A 15411-nucleotide genomic window follows, 5' to 3' on the forward strand; every position below is an offset into this window, starting at 1 on the left:
TTAACTAATGAAAAGGAGCATTAAAGAGCTGTGTATCCTTTTGCTTGCCCGTGTGCTGCTATAGCTATGGAAAGGGACCCCGGTGTAAGTTAACCGTGAAGACTCACATTGGAGGTGTTCAAAGTTATGGTGATCGAGTTCACCATAAGCTATTGATAATTATTAAAAATTAAGGGTTGTGACTGAGCTTGCAGTGGAAGATCCCAAATGTTGATTTCACCCCAAACTTTTTAATATGATGGGGCGATTGTGGCCGTGTGATGGGAGGTTCCTGAGTTTTCATGAACTCCTCTAGGGATGATGTGTTTTTGTTTTTAATCAGCTATTTCTGATAGAGGAAAAAGGCTTTTGTTTTAAACAAACAGCAAAGCTCTTGCAATATAAGTGTAGGATTGTTTTCAGCTCACAGTCAGCCCTTTACTGGCACAGAGATTGTTCTCCCTAGCCCTTTATTTGAACACTGTTTAGAAAATGTTGCTGTGTTGATATGACTTGCTGTCCTGCACGTGCTTGGCTCCTGGGATGTGAGATTTGATCTTACCTGGGTGGTTTTCTTCCTTCTGTTCAGGTAGAACTAGGACTTCTCACGGTGAAACAAACAAAATTACAAGACAGCAAACTGGAAAAGGAACCGGAACTGTAAACCAAGTCCGTGCTTTAGGTTTCAGTCCCACAGAATCACAGAACAGTTTGAGTTGGAAGGGACCATTAGAGATCTGTATTTCAACCCCACCTTCAATGAACAGGGATATCTTCAACTACATCAGGTTGCTCAGAGCCCCACCCAGTCTGACCGTCTTCGGGCTTTTCTGTACAAAGGGGGTGAGAAAACCCTTTCCAAAGAGAGGAGAGCATCTCCTCCAGCTGCTGGACCCTGGGATATCACAGGTGGGGGCTACATCCTGCCAGGGTGGAGCAAAACCTGTTGTAGATGTGATCTGGTTTTGGTTACTGTGCTAATCCTGATCTGTGGTGTTATTTAGAGACTCCCCTTGGTGTGTCTTCCTCCTCACACTTGGTTTGGCACTGCCCTTCTCTTGCATTGCACACAGCTGTGCCCTACGGCTCCCTTTTCCCCTCCCTGCCCATCTCTGCTAGGTCTCAATCATTGCAGGGTCTTTTCTAGATGGGATGTAAGAAGGGGCAGGGGAAATTCTCTCTGAAAGAAGAGCAAATCCAAAGCAGGGTATGGTAAGAGGCATCTGGAAAAGGCACGTGAGCTGCCAAGCATCAGAAGCTTGTCAGTGACTGCTGAAGAGCAGCCACCAGCTGCTGGATGTGATTCCTCAGTATCTAATGGATCTTTCTGTCTTGTTCCTTGAAGATTGGTGTGGACTTGGCTCTTTTGGAAACCTTAGTTCAGGTGGAGTATTTTTGTTCTTCTTTTTTTTGGATTGTTGCACTTGCAATATGACATAAAGGTTGCTGTGACTTTAAGGATGCCCCTTTTTTTCTCCTGGATAAAAAAAAGTAATTTTACACATTTTGTTTCATTTAGAATGAACTGGCTACTAATGAGGTTGAAAACTGTTCTCAGTATTGAAAAAAAAAAAAAAGAAACAAAATGGATCCTAGCAACTAGAAATGAGACCTGTATTTATAGCTATTTCTTTCCTTAAAATGGCCGGAAAAGTAAAACTGAGGCTGTGGTTTCCAATTTCAGCATGAGCTGAAGAGGCACATTCCGTGCCACTGCAGCAGCGTGGTCTGGTCCTTCCTGCCCGCGGCTCCAGCCGTGCCACCCGGACCCTGCGGTGAGCTGGGACCAGGAGCTGGAAGGGCAGAGAAGTCACCCTGCGACAGGAGCTCCCTGGGGGCACTCAGGTTCCTGTGCAGCCCCGTGGGGTGGGACAGGGCAGGGAGAGAAGGACATGTGGATCTGTGACTCCAGCTCAGGGGTGATGCCCAGCCATGTGCTGGCGTAGCGGTTGTGCTTTTCTGCGGCCATAGCAGGTTCCAGGGACTTCATAAGCTCTCTTAAAAGATGTGGTGTGTCAAACCCCCAGATTTTCCAACTTAAAATAGACAAATGTCCCTGGATTTTTCCAGCTGTTCTTTGAAGGCATATAAATGAGAACAAGCAGTAGATACAGATCCTGCTGCAACGTCACCGTCTTTTCTCAAAGTGTGGTTCAAAGCCTCTCCCTGCCCTGGTGCTGACTTTGTTGTTAGAAACCAGACCAGGGTTTGTACAGGCCTGGGCTGGGAAGCACTGGGAGCACCACAGCACATGTGCTAATGAGCCCAGCTCTTGGCAGCCACGGGGGGAAGCCAGACGTGCAAGGCAGCAGGCGGTGTGAATGCAGCCTACTGTGTCATTGCACCACATCCGTGTGGGTCACTCAGAGAAATTAAAGATGAACACAGAATTAATGACTGTATGAAACCTTCCCCCTCCCAGATGATGATAAAATTCTCATCGGCTCTGCAGGGGCCAAAACCTCTCCCCATTCTCATGCAGGTTTCTGTGCAGACACCAAGCAGTTCATTAGAGAGCTTCCAGCTGGGATCATAATGTCATTTCCTTTGCTATTTGACTGGATTCCCTTTTCATATGTTCCTATTCCGTCCTCAGGCTTGCTGGAGAACTGCTTTGTGAATTTACCATTTACCTGCCAGATAGCTCTGGTGTAAAGGTTTGTGGGTTGCTGAAGAAATAATTGCACTAATCAGAGAGCTAGTGCATACAACTGGCACGGAGCAAAGCACGCGCCTCCTTTTGGGGTCTGCAGATGCAATATCCAGTGTGCAAGCTTTGGCACGAGTCCTCAGGCTGGCCCTCCTCCAGGCCAAGGATCACATCTTCTATCCTTAGGGAACGTGAGGTTTAAATCACTGCAGCTCGGCAATGCGGGGAATGTGCCACCAGCGATCCTTGACCCTGCTCTTCTTCAAAGCAGGCAGTGCCCGCTCTCCCCACGTGCTTACAGCAAAGGCAGAATGACGATGCACTGTCAGGGCCTCTGAACTTGGCTTCTCGAGCCCCCTTTCTGTGCACAGTCTGACAATGGGCGTGGAAATGGAAGGAAGAAGAAATGTGGGGAGGCAGCGCAGCGCTGGCACGCTTTGAAAGCTGACTCCTTCTCTCCAGATGTTCTAAATCACATGTGGAGAAGTGTTTGTGGTCAGATGCTGCTTGAAACTGATTGTTGATAGTCTCCTGAGACAGCCCGTGACAAATTGAATAATAAAAATGCTGAAAATAGCATAGTTATTCCCTGGAAAAGCAAAGTTCCCACAATCCAATGAGCTGGGAAAGTTGTTGAACTTTCTTTGGACACAACGTGCTCTTTTTTTGTGTGTGTGTTCTCCAAACTTCCATGGGTCTCTGGGCTTTTTTCTTATGACCCTTCCTCCTCCTACCAGCTCCAAGCAGCCACGCACACTTCCAGCCTCCCCAGCCCCAGCTGAACTGCTCACCAGCCTCCAACATGAAAAACAATCTCCAGCACTCCATGAACCTCGTAGTTTGCTCCCTGGTGTCGCTGGTTGTTGCAAGTTTGTTTTTACAGAACATTTTTCCTGAACTGGGGGGAAAGCTAGCTCACAAGACACTGAACACAGATCATCACTACAACAGGCCATCCTGACCAGCAGCAGTCTTCTCCTGACCGTGCCTAGCCTATGCCACCATTGATTCCTTTCCCCTGTTGTCCACTTGCAGCACCTCAGTGCACAACCCTGAGCTTCCTTCCTCGGTGCTTGGGCAACCAGGGGGCAGCCACTGTGCCAGTGCTCTCTGTGTTGTCCCTGAAGCAGAAGGCTCGAGGCCAGCGAGTGTCCCAGGAGTGCTCGGTGAGGTCAGGCCCCTCTTGTGAACTTCAGAGTTTAATGAGTGGAAGTGCATTTTTTGGTGGTGAGGAGAGAAGGTTTCATCCAGGCTGCTTATGCTGCAGTAATGAATTGCAAATCTGGTGGCAGAGATGATAAAAGCCAATGGTAATGACAAGCTGTGGAAATGTTTAGCGTGCCCATAAGTGAGACTGTGTGTGCTTTGCTAGTTGGCAAACCAGCTATGTATTGGTTTTTGTATTTCTCTGATACTGGAATGAGCTATAGATCCTGTCCTGTTCTAGCATAAACTGCAGATCTGCAGGGATGTATAGTTACTTAACATTTTCTTGCCAATAGATTTAGGGGAAGATCTTGCAAACATGGGCTCAGCTTAAGAGAGATGCATTGTGGCGATCTTTTTGTGGGTGATGATTTCAACCACAGCTCAATATAGTGATTTGTTTTATCTGACCACTCATTCTGGAGACCAGCAATACTTGGACTTCCAGCAGAGTTCATAACTGAGGTAGTCAGCATTTTAATGTGTGGATTTGGTTCAAGTCCTGATCCTATGTGCCAAAGTCTCTTCTGATTCTTTTTGCTCAACATGGAATTCCACATACCCAGCAACCTGCTTACCCAAACCTCTGCTGCTCCCCTGCTGTCAGGAAGGTCATCAGCTGATGCCCTCTCTGGCTGCTGTGGGGCTGTGGAGTTTTGCTGGTGAAGCATCTGGGGTGCAGCTATTCCTTCCCCATGGAAAAATCTGAGGCTTGCAGCAAATTTAGGGGTAGAGTAAAACCAAAGAAATGGAGAAGGGTGCAATGAAAAACACAAAAGTTTTAGGAGTGTTATAGCCAAAACATGAAAGGCTCCAGTTTCCTAATGAAATTAAGTTTGTGCTGAGCTGTTGGTCTGAAGTTCAGATGCTGCATGATGTGTTGAGAATAGCATTTGCAATAGATTTAATCTGCTGACAGACTGGTGCTCTGTCCCAAAACCACCAGCACAGTTCTCTCCATGAATGTCTCCCACCAGGCAGTGCCTGAAATAGTCTAACAAAAGACAAAAAAATGGTGTTGCTTTTTCTGCCATGAAGATGAAATGGAATAGATGGTGGCTGTGGGAAAGGCTACAGTCACCACTGTGAATTTTCTCCAGGGACTGTCCTAGATAGTTGCCTGCCCTGAGTGATGCATTTCACTCACATCTTTATAGTTAGCCATGCTGCCGAGTCAGAAACTATTGCATGATCAGCTCAACATGCACCTAAATGACTGTCCTGCTTACCCGGGCTGGCTGAGCTCTGCCACCCCCTGTACCACCATTGCTGTCCTGCCAGCTGCCACATCATTCCCCATCCTTCCCTGAGCCTGAGAGGCTCAGGAGGTCTGTCTTGGCTGGGCCATTCCTCTGCATGATGGTGCTCCGTTTACCACTAGTAGTTTCCTTCCACTCTGACACAGTGGTTTGTAGATCTGTGGTTTATGGGGACTCATTTTTGACATTTCTCCCCCTATTTGTAAGATTATGTTTATTTGAAGGCTGGTGTGTTTTATGGGAGGGTTGCTAGTAGGTCCAATCCTCCCCATGGGTCCTTCCTCCAACAATTCCCTGTCGCCATCATTGGTAAATAAATAGAGCTCTCACTATTGAAAAAGATAATTGGCTGTGTAATGCACAGAAGGCAAAATTGCTTTCCTCAAGATTTATTCATCAATTACAGCTTGCCCTGGATGGCGCAGTTTGAACCATTTTCTGGACGGGGAGAAATATGTCAAATAGAGAGGAAGCTGTTGCTATAATGAATGCCTGGGTGCATATGTGCATGACTGTGTGTTTTAGGTCTTCCATTATAGGTATCCTATTAACATGCTAATGAACATGCAAACAAGGAGCCAAGGATTATCATTATTTTTGAGACAATAATGTGTATTTTGGGATTTTTTTGCTTGTAATTAATGAGAGCGCTGTCTGGTCTGTTGGTGTCTTCTGGGCTGGTTGTTGCTGTGCCTGGAGGAGGTAGCAGCCCATGTGCTGGGCAGATCCTGCCTCTCCTCTTTCCAAACTCCCTTTTGCCTCCACCCACTAGGTCCTGTGCTGGTGGCAGAACTCCAACATCTTACCAGCCTTTGGGCAGGGGATGCTGATGTCTGAGTTAACGCTATAGCCAAGTCAGCTGCAGTAAATGCTCCAGATGTATTTTGGTTTTTAACAGATGTATTTTGTTAATGTTTTCATGGAAATGGTGCATTTCTCTGAAGAACATAATGGCATGACAGTGCTGTGCAGAGTATTATGAAGAAATGATGCTGCCATGTACACTTCCAGTGGGTCAGTGCAGTACATGGAGAATAACCAAAGTGACCATATAGAGGAGGAACGGTCAGGGATCTTAAGGGCTTGGGGGATGCTCAGGTCCCTCAGCTACTATTTAATTTAGAACAGCTTAGTATGATTGGAGAGCTGTCAGCATCCGGTGAGATCCAACCCCTCTGTAAAATACACCCTTTGAGGGTGCAAGGTGTCTCTCATTTATGAAGTGAGACCTTCTGAGGCACCTGTACACAGGGCCTGTCTCAATAGGGCTCCTGTGCCAGCTGAATATAATGAACATCTATCAACTGAGAGGCAAAAATAACACCATGAATGTCTTTCAAGGAATCTGGTGGTTGCTGCTGTGCCTGATAATAATGTGAGAAGGAATCAAGGAGCACAGACACCCCACCCATCCCTGTGTAGCTTTTTAACTTCAAAGAGAAACAGCTAACAACCATGTTCACTCCTGTGCTCTGTCTTTTTAGGTCCTTATGTCATGTTACCTCATACAAGAGCAGCCAGTAATAATCAAAACATAATTGACAGATGCGGGCATTGCTTGCTGTCCCACATTTTCATGGGTCTAGAAAATACAGTTATTTATCACCCTTGCTGTCAGAACTGTGAATTCCGTGTATCTGAGAGGGAAAGAACAGTTGTCACCTTGTAGCACAACAAATCGTGTGTTTGTAGGATCACAGGACAATTTGGGGAGGGGTGGGGTGTCGAAGATCTCCAGCCCAACACCCTGCTCTGGGCAGGGTGAGCTCTCAGATCAGACCAGGCTGCCTGGGACTTTGCCCCGTTGGAAGCCAAGGATGGAGATGCCACAGCTTCTCTGGGCAACCTAGGTTTGTTTGCCTTACAATCCTGCAGTGTTGAAATCCTTGACTGTTGAAAAGGGCTGTTAAATGCAGTTAAGAAATTTGGATCCCATATTCAAAGCATGGAAAAGAAGCTCCAGCCATCTGTGTTTGTAGTCTATTTCCTTTCATTCATTTATGAGATAAAATGAAATTGATTTGGAAGCAGTTTTGGGAGAGGGAATTCACATGTCTTTCCAGGCTATCAAATATTGTTGAATTTATTATCGCTTCAAGACAGTCATGATCTGCCCAGAACATGAGGTGCCAAGGAAGTTTTGAACTGTAACGTAAAATAAAAGCCCCCTGGGGTGAGGTAAGCCCCTTACCCTGCTCACTGCAACATGGGGAGAATAATATTTACCCCTTGTTGTGAGTGGGAGGATTTATGTTTGCTAGGTGCTGTGAAAATGAAAATATTCACAGAAAGCTTCTTGTCTGTAGGGAGAATCATGTGCCCAAAGAGCCTCTGGATCCTGTCCTTTGGTGAGAACCTCTTGTTAGCTTTTTTTAAATTACTCTCAATATAATCAGAAGGCTCGAGGTAGGAAAATGTTTGCCCCCATTCTTCTCTCCATATCTCTTCCAGCAGACAAGTAGGTGTGGAGACGTGGAGAGTGAGGGACAATGAAAAGAGAAGATGAGGAGGTCTCAGACTGAGGAAGGGTTGAGATGCACACAAAATCATGGAGACCCATAACTCGGTGCAGCGTGGTCTGGAAAGAGAGAGGAGGAGTCCAGGTCACTGGGTAAGAGGCTGCTCGCACCGAAGGCTGCAATTACCAAAAGGGTAATGTATTCAAGCCGGGCGAGGTGTATTTATGTGCTGAATTGCCTGTTGAAAGCTTTGCCTCCCCAGCGGGGCAGGGTCACTCAGGTACGTCTCTCGCCCAACCTGCCGGTGCTGGCTGGGCCGAGGGTAATTGAAGCAGGTCGTTAGCAGCCTGGCTTGGCTGGAGGCACAGAGGGAGAGCCCTGGGAGGGCCAGCCCCAGAGCTAGTGCAGGGATACGTGAGGTGTTTGATTACCCAGCAGTGTTTTCCCACAATTCATGAATATACTTATCTCCGGAGTTTTGTAACGTGTAGACTTTTAAGTAGCTGAGTCCTAAAAGCTTATCAGACGCATCAGCCATGACCTAAAATCTTGAAAGCAAATTTTGCTTAGCTGAAAAGGGAGCTTTAATGTCAGCGTGCAGTGAATTAACTCCCTTCCCTTCATTTTGCCTAAAATAAGGTTATATTCCAGGGAAAGTGATGCAGAATTTGGACCATTGGAGCAGTGGGAGGAAAGCTATACTAAAGGTCTGGAAGACGTCTTTGAATTTATTAACGCTCTTCTGAAATTAAACGGGGTAAAATTGCTTCAAGATGCTCTGTTCTGCTGAAAGTCCTTTTGAGAGTCCCTCTAATTGATTTCAAGACACACATCTAAAAATCTGGAGGGTTTTCCAGTGAGCCTGTTGGTGACATAGGGCACAATGACAGTCAACAAGAGGGCTGTGGGTGGGGTATTGTTCACACCCTGTGGTGAGCAGACAAGAGCTAAGGTGGTAGCACACCACACAGCTGCCTCATACAGACCCTGAACAACTATCTTCTTATCCTTGGAGAAGGATTAAATAAAATATGTGTCTTGCACATATTTTATTATATCAGGTCCCCCACTGAAAGTTATTTATTCAGGACTGGTATCAGACAGGACCCTTCATTTCCAGATCATACTGAACCCATAAGTTCTAAACAGCCTGGGGAGGACAGAGCCCCACTGCAGAATGAATCTGGTGGGACTGATCGGGATATTGATAACCCAGTGTGGCTGTTTATGCCTCTGACACATTCTTATTCAAAATTTAAGGGCTCTCCTGTAAATGCAGAGCACTGTGCTTCATGGATGGGATAATGGGGCTCATATGCCAGGAGTCGGGGAAGGGGCACTTCTGTCGACTGTGCACCTCCCAGGAAGGTTAAAAAGCATTTCTACTCTCCTGAGGAGGAAATAAAGCTGGGAGAGCAGCAGGCTTAGCACATGCAGAGCCCTGGGGAATCCCTCGGGTGCAGAGAGAGGAGGGGAGGGGAAATATGCTGGCAGAGCACACCCCCAAGCCCCACTGCCTGCGGCACAGCCTCTGCCTCATCCTGCTCAACACCTCTGGTCCTGCCCTCCTCCAAAACTGATACGCCACTGGTGCAAATTAGATAAGAATTGGTTCAGAGTCTTTAATCGTGATTTTTATTTTTGATTTGCATAATTAGACATGTAATGGGCTATTTTCACACCCTCGGGGACTGCTCTGAGGTCGTTAGTGCTGGCCCTGTGAGATTACCATCTGCCTGGAGAGGGCAAGGGCCGCGGGGCAGCCTGATGAGCCCCCCGTGGTTCCTTCAAACCACTCACCGCTTGAACGCCAGCTGCTTTCCCAAGCACTCAAGGTGGGGACATCCTTGCAAAACATTAGTCATCTGTCCCAGCCTGTGTCCTCAGCAGATGCAATCGTTTAGGGGAGTGCGGGTGCTGGGGGAAGATTAATAGGGTTTGGGTTTTAGAATGGCTCTTATTGTATTAGCTTTGTCTTTAATGATAGAAAATTAAAAGAAAGGAAAGGAGAGGCAATACAGTAGCACCAAGTTTGTGCTTTCCAGGTTGTAAGGAGGTACTTGGAGGCAAGCAAGGGCTGGAGTGAGGCAGTAGAGGGAGATGGACAGGTACTTGGATGTCCTAGGGCGTGGACTGGGAGCTCTCCCAGAGGAAGCTGGTGGCTTTGGAGAGGGGTGAGACTGACAGAGTGGCTGGAAGGCAAGTAGAAAAAGCAGAGTTGAGCCTTGCTGAAAATTTTACTACCCTGAAATCCACCTCCTTGCTCCCCACATCCTTATGACTTCTCCCCTTCTTTTCCAACCCCAGCATCTTCCTGATCCTTCCCAAGCCTGTTTCCCCAGCCATGTATGGCCCCAAAACACCCTTCATATCCTATTACTCTGTCTACTTTGGACTTTGCTGCTGCTATGAAGTTTTATTTTGCAGCTGCAAGGAGAAGTACAAAATAATCTTCATTTTGAACATTCCCTGTAGCCTGTGTGCTGAAAAGCCTCGGGCTGGCTCTGCTGCCACATCTTGTCCTGCTTAAACTGCTGCTTTGGATAGACCCAAGATGTTTGCTTTGCAAAAGGTGTTTCCATCTCTTCCAGCAGAACCACGTGCACATGTTCCTTTCAGACATGGCCTTGCCACAGACCCTGCTGCCAGGGCTGTGCCGTGTCAGCTCGCGAGGCACCAGCAACATGAACACCATCAAACCACCCAACTGGACGTTTCCTGTTTTGACTTCAGTGGAAGCTGGACTGAAGATTGTTTAAAAGGAGGTTTGAAGTGTCTCATGAAAGCGCATTTCAGATGCCACCCCCTACCTGTAACTAACCCTTTGAAAATGGGACTTGCCCATAGTAGAGTTAGGGAGTTGCATTAAGAGTAATTGGTAAATTTTAACGTTGAAGCTGGACAGCAGGTGTTAGCAAAGTGGTTCTCCTTTACATCTTTATCCCTTCCCCATTTCAGGTTCTCCATGGCCAGTGGCATTTCTCATCAAATATCTTTTGGCAGACACTTCAAAAGCTGGTAAGAATCAACATCTAAATGATGTTCAGTGTAAGCTGCAGATCTTCAAACTCACACCAAAACTTTTGTCTGGATAATGCTGTCCAGTTGCCTGCAAAGATCGTGTGAATCTGGGCTGTGAATGTCACTGTGAGGTTGGAACAGTAGCGTGCAAAAAATGTGACGTTTCTTCTGCAGTAGTGATTTGCAGGACCACTACTTCTCCCCTCCTGCTTGCTCAGATCCAGTTTGGTGGGGAACAAGGCTGAGGACAGGCCAAGACCCCTGTGAGAGCAGCTCTCCTCCCTGTGAGCATGGCAGCAGTGGGTGGAAAGCAGCAGAGAGGGGTGGCTCTGCCAGTCTTGGTATTAATTACATGCATTAGGGGCCAGTCACCATAATGGGCTGCACTGCTGCACCTTGTCACCTGCTCTGGCAACGCTGGTCTGTGGAGAGTCCCAACCTGCCAGACAGGGGGTGCAGGCCCCTGCTGTGGTCAGGCAGCCACTGCTAGTGTCAGCACCCCACGGTTTGCTCTGACCACCAGCTCAGCATGGCTGTTCTGTCTTGAAACCCAGCCTGCATCAGGCTCACACACCTGTTTTGGGAAGGGATCTGACCACCTGCTTAGAGCACGTGGCCTTGCTGGTGCTTGAAGTTCAATCAGCTCCACGTACAGCAGCTCCTCTGCCTCAAAATAATCAATAGACCCCAGAAATGCTTTTTCACAACAACATTTATTGCACCAAAGTGTTACTGCTCCTCCAGAACCTTGATGGAGGGCTCTCTCCTTCAGATGCCTCCGTTCAGCCAGCGGTTCTTGGCCACCTGCCCTGCGCCGGGTCGGGAAGCCGGGATGAACTGGAGCAGCTGGGCAATGAGGGCTTGGCAGGGCTCCGGCAGTGGGGGCAGCTCCTCTGGGTACAGCACCCCTTTCTTCTGCAGCTGAGGCATGCTGTGGATGTTGGTATCGTCGAAGGGAACACGGCCGACCACCATCATGTAGAGCATCACCCCCAAGCTCCACATGTCGTACTTCTTGGCGTCGTAGGGGATGCCCATCAGCACTTCTGGGGAGGCGAAGGCCGCCGTCCCGCAGAAGGTGGTGCTCAGGTCCGGGTAGCCGTGGACCTCCTTGCTAAAGCCGAAGTCGCTGATCTTGGCGCGGCGGCCGTCGGCGGTGAGCAGCACGTTCTCGCACTTGAGATCCCGGTGCACCAGGTTGCGGTCGTGCAGGTAGCGCACAGCCCTCACCACCTGCACGAAGATGTCCCGGGCCTTGGGCACGCAGGGCAGCTTTCCCAGGTGTTCCACCAGCTGCAGCAGGGTAGTGTCCATGGCCTCCATCACGATGTAGAGCTTCCTGTTGCAGACCTCGATGAGCTCGAAGACGTGCACGATGTTGGGGTGCTGGATCTTGCGCACGATGGAGAGCTCCCGAGGCAGGAACTTGTACACCACGGCTCGGGATGCTCGTTGCCGATCCACCACCTTGACAGCCAAGGGGCCCTTGTGTTTGCTGGAGGTGGCTGCTTTCACCTTGGAGAAGCTGCCCTCCCCTATCGTTTGACCCAGCCTGTAGCCCAGCTCATTAAGTAGCTTTTCTCCTCCATCGTTTCTTGGCATGATTTGTGATCCCGATGGGCTTGATCAGAGCTCATGTCTTGCTCCAGAATTTGAAAGGTGTGATGTCTGGTGCATGGCAGCTCTCAACCTTCGCCTATGGCAACCACTGGTTCCACGGATGCCTCTGTGGGTTCCACGCCCCTCCCAGGTATTGTGATGGTGTGGAATGTTGTGCGGCAACACCTTTGTGCCATGACATGAGTGTCTGGTGTGTCCCCTCTGCTCATGAGATGCCCACACGCACGGTGGGGAGTTTGGGCTGGGGATGGATATTTCAGGTTTTTCAGCCTGTTCTCTTGAGTTCTCAGCATAGGGCTATGCGGATGAAGAGAGTTTAGTTGTCAGTTTTCTGGGATGAGGGACCCATTTGGGCCCCTGTACCGGTTTTCTGCAGGTTATTAGTTACATTAAAATCCAAACTACACAGAGTGGTAAAAAGGAGTGACTTCTACTGGCACTAACTGCGAACCACCTTGGCTGGGTATAAATACTACCTTCTTTTTTTTTTGTAATAGTGCATGGAGCTATTACTAGGAAGGGTTTCTGACCTTGTGTGGTGTGGACAGGGAACTTTAAATGCATCTTTCAGAAGGAAGAGCTTTTCAGTTTCTTGAGCTTGCAATTTCTCTCCATCTATTTTTATCAAAATTATATTTTCGAGACACAGAGAAGGAGATTTTAAAAGCTTTTAGTCAGTTTTAGTTGCCATAAGGTGGCTGTCAAATTGAGCAGAGGGCAGCTGGGCTGGGCTACAACATCCACTCCGAAGAAAAGCATCCTTCCCATCACACGCTGCATCTCAGGACTCCTTCCTACAGGTGCTGCATCATTTTTCACCAACGGTTGTTTCTGGTTTGTGCTGTTTTTCTTAAGCTACTCGAGGATCCTTTCTTCCCTGCAGAGCTCACATATCCTTTCCAGCTGTACAAAGAAGCCTAGGACCACAAAACCCCCGTCTTCCTATATACCAACCCAAATGCTATTTTTAATTTTTGAATATATGTTTCACTTTTCAAGCTGGTTTTGAAGAAGAATAGTAATCAGCTGAAGACGGAAGAAAATCTTTCTGGTAAGTCCATTTAGTCAGTATTCTGGGGTGACTTGAGGAAATTAAATTAGCTGAAAGCCACAAACACAGGTCTATGTATGCTGTGGGGTGCTTTGCTCTGATGTTAAGAGCAAGTAATGTAACCACCATGTCGAGTTTTACCTGCCTAGAAGTCGTGGGTCCAAACCAAACCACTTTCCCACTTCAGAAGCTATTTCTACAGGCCATTTGGGAGTATGGGTATTCAACATGCTGTGGAAGTGTGGTTTACCAGGCATGGACCATCAGGCTCTACCATCAGACGTGCCACCAGAAGGCCAGGCAGGCAGCATGTACATTGCATGATGAAGGATTTGCTCTTGGGCAGGGGCTACACTGCCTGGTAGCATGCCAGATCAGACTGGACAGGGCTCTGAGGAACCTGATCTAGTTGAAGATGTCCTTGCTCATTGCAGGAGGGTTGAACTGGAGACCTTTAACTGTCCTTTCCAACTCAAACTATTCTGTGGCTTTACGCTGCCCACTGAAGAACACCCTCAGTCCATTCTTATCTCCCCTGAAGAGAGCGCAGGCCATTTAACAGCAAGGATCTTGCCTGGGGCTGGTGTCTTTGTGGAGGCTGAGTGGATGAAACCTCACACACATGCAGAAGTGCAGGACATTTACCCAGCCAGTGTTCCTTTTCTGTTTGGGCCTTCAAATAAATGCCCCCAGATTCCTTGTTTCCAAAGCAGATCAGAAAGGAGACATTCCCAGAAGTTCCCATTCAGAAGCTGTGGTTACTTAAACACAGAACCATCCCACCTAGCAATCAGTAGGCCAGATCCAGAAAGCTGGATATGCATGATTTCCTGACACATTTAGCCTGTGAGTCATAACCACAGTAACTTCAGCAGAGGCCTGAGCTGGACTTTTGGGAGGAGCCAGAAATTTTGAGGTGGCTAAACATAACTAAACCAATGTTGGGCATTTTTACAAGGGAAAATGCTTAGACCAGGTGTCCCTTCGTCACTATCAGAGCACCTCTGGAAAAATGCCATTGCATGCTTCAGTGTGCAGAAAGATGTGTTTCCAGATGTCTGTAGGGGCTTGGATGATGCTCAGTATGTCTTTTAAAATAGAAATGGACAGTCACATTAAAGGCATGTTCCCAAAGCTCACAGGTAAATCTTTGCTTATGGGAAACCCCTTTGAAGCCCCTATAGTAACACAATCAGAAGAGGCAGTGCCCAAATCGCTGCGGTAAAACTGAAGTGGCAGCTGCAAACCAGGTTGCAATGGTAAGGAGTAATGTTGTGGAGCTCTGTACTTCTGTAATTCTCCGTCTGCTTGAGGGAGCAGGTCACTTTTGGGAAGTTTTCTGCAAGCTTGGCTGAAGTGGGCAGTTTCAGTCTCAGCAAGCCCTTCTCAGAGCCCAGAAAAAGCCTTGTGCAGTTAGTTAGATGCAGCTGGAGCATCCTGGGGACTGAAGGGCTTGAAGGAGACAGGAAAGAAAGCTCTGGTTCCCCAGGAAGGAAACAGCTATTGTAGCAAACACTCCCCCTCCTGTACGCTCCAGGCTGAAGCTCTGTGAGCTGTCTTGTCTGCAAGCATCACTGTGCTCCTGCCCCAGAGCTGACAGCGTGGCCTGGGACTGATGCAAACAGCTCCAAAGACAGACAGCAAGAGGCATGGATGAGAGGTTTTGGTTTGGTAGGGAACTGTCAGGCCGAGGGGGAGGAAAGACAGCTGAGCTCAGCTTTCTGTGCTGTACTTAGATCTCAGAGAAACAGATTTTTGCCTTGTTGGCTGCTGGCTCAACATTTGTTGGTGTAAAAATCCACCAAAAAAATTTCTTTTGCTTTCAATCCTTGCACCTCAAGCACTGCTAACTGTGATGTAAATATTTAGGTCACACCAGTATACTTTAGTAGTGTACTCAGTACCAACATATATAAAGGGATGCTGAGCTTCTGCTCTTTCTGGTGCATTTTTTGCATCAGAGCTGTGCTTGTAGAACTTACTTATTCCATTGCTCTTGTTAATGAGAGTAATTAGAAGCCAGGCAGCAATTACTGGTAAACATGGTATGTGAGCAGGAGGAGCTGGTCTGCAGAGGGATAAATTATTGGAGCTCACTGTCAGGGTTTTCATTAAGGGACGTTTCTGACTCTGGTGGCATGGTTGTGCATCAGTCTGGCATGCAGT

The 15411-nt window shown here is 47.8% G+C and overlaps 1 protein-coding gene across 1 annotated transcript; it reads right to left on the minus strand.

Moving 5' to 3' along the window:
- Positions 1-11268: 11268 nt before the first annotated feature.
- On the minus strand, positions 11269-12289 carry TSSK6 (testis specific serine kinase 6). The gene has a single exon (XM_027883762.1). The coding sequence runs from the start codon at positions 12174-12176 to the stop codon at positions 11343-11345; it is 834 nt and encodes a 277-aa protein (XP_027739563.1). The 5' UTR covers positions 12177-12289; the 3' UTR covers positions 11269-11342.
- Positions 12290-15411: the final 3122 nt, after the last annotated feature.

Source organism: Empidonax traillii, unplaced genomic scaffold (assembly GCF_003031625.1).
Source record: "Empidonax traillii isolate 1590-97213 ecotype Southwest subspecies unplaced genomic scaffold, ASM303162v1 scaffold134:size1062425, whole genome shotgun sequence".
Taxonomy (NCBI): domain Eukaryota; kingdom Metazoa; phylum Chordata; class Aves; order Passeriformes; family Tyrannidae; genus Empidonax; species Empidonax traillii.

Excerpts from the sequence above, each read along its gene's own strand:
- TSSK6 (XM_027883762.1), bottom strand. The coding sequence starts at position 12,176 with ATGCCAAGAAACGATGGAGGAGAAAAGCTACTTAATGAGCTGGGCTAC.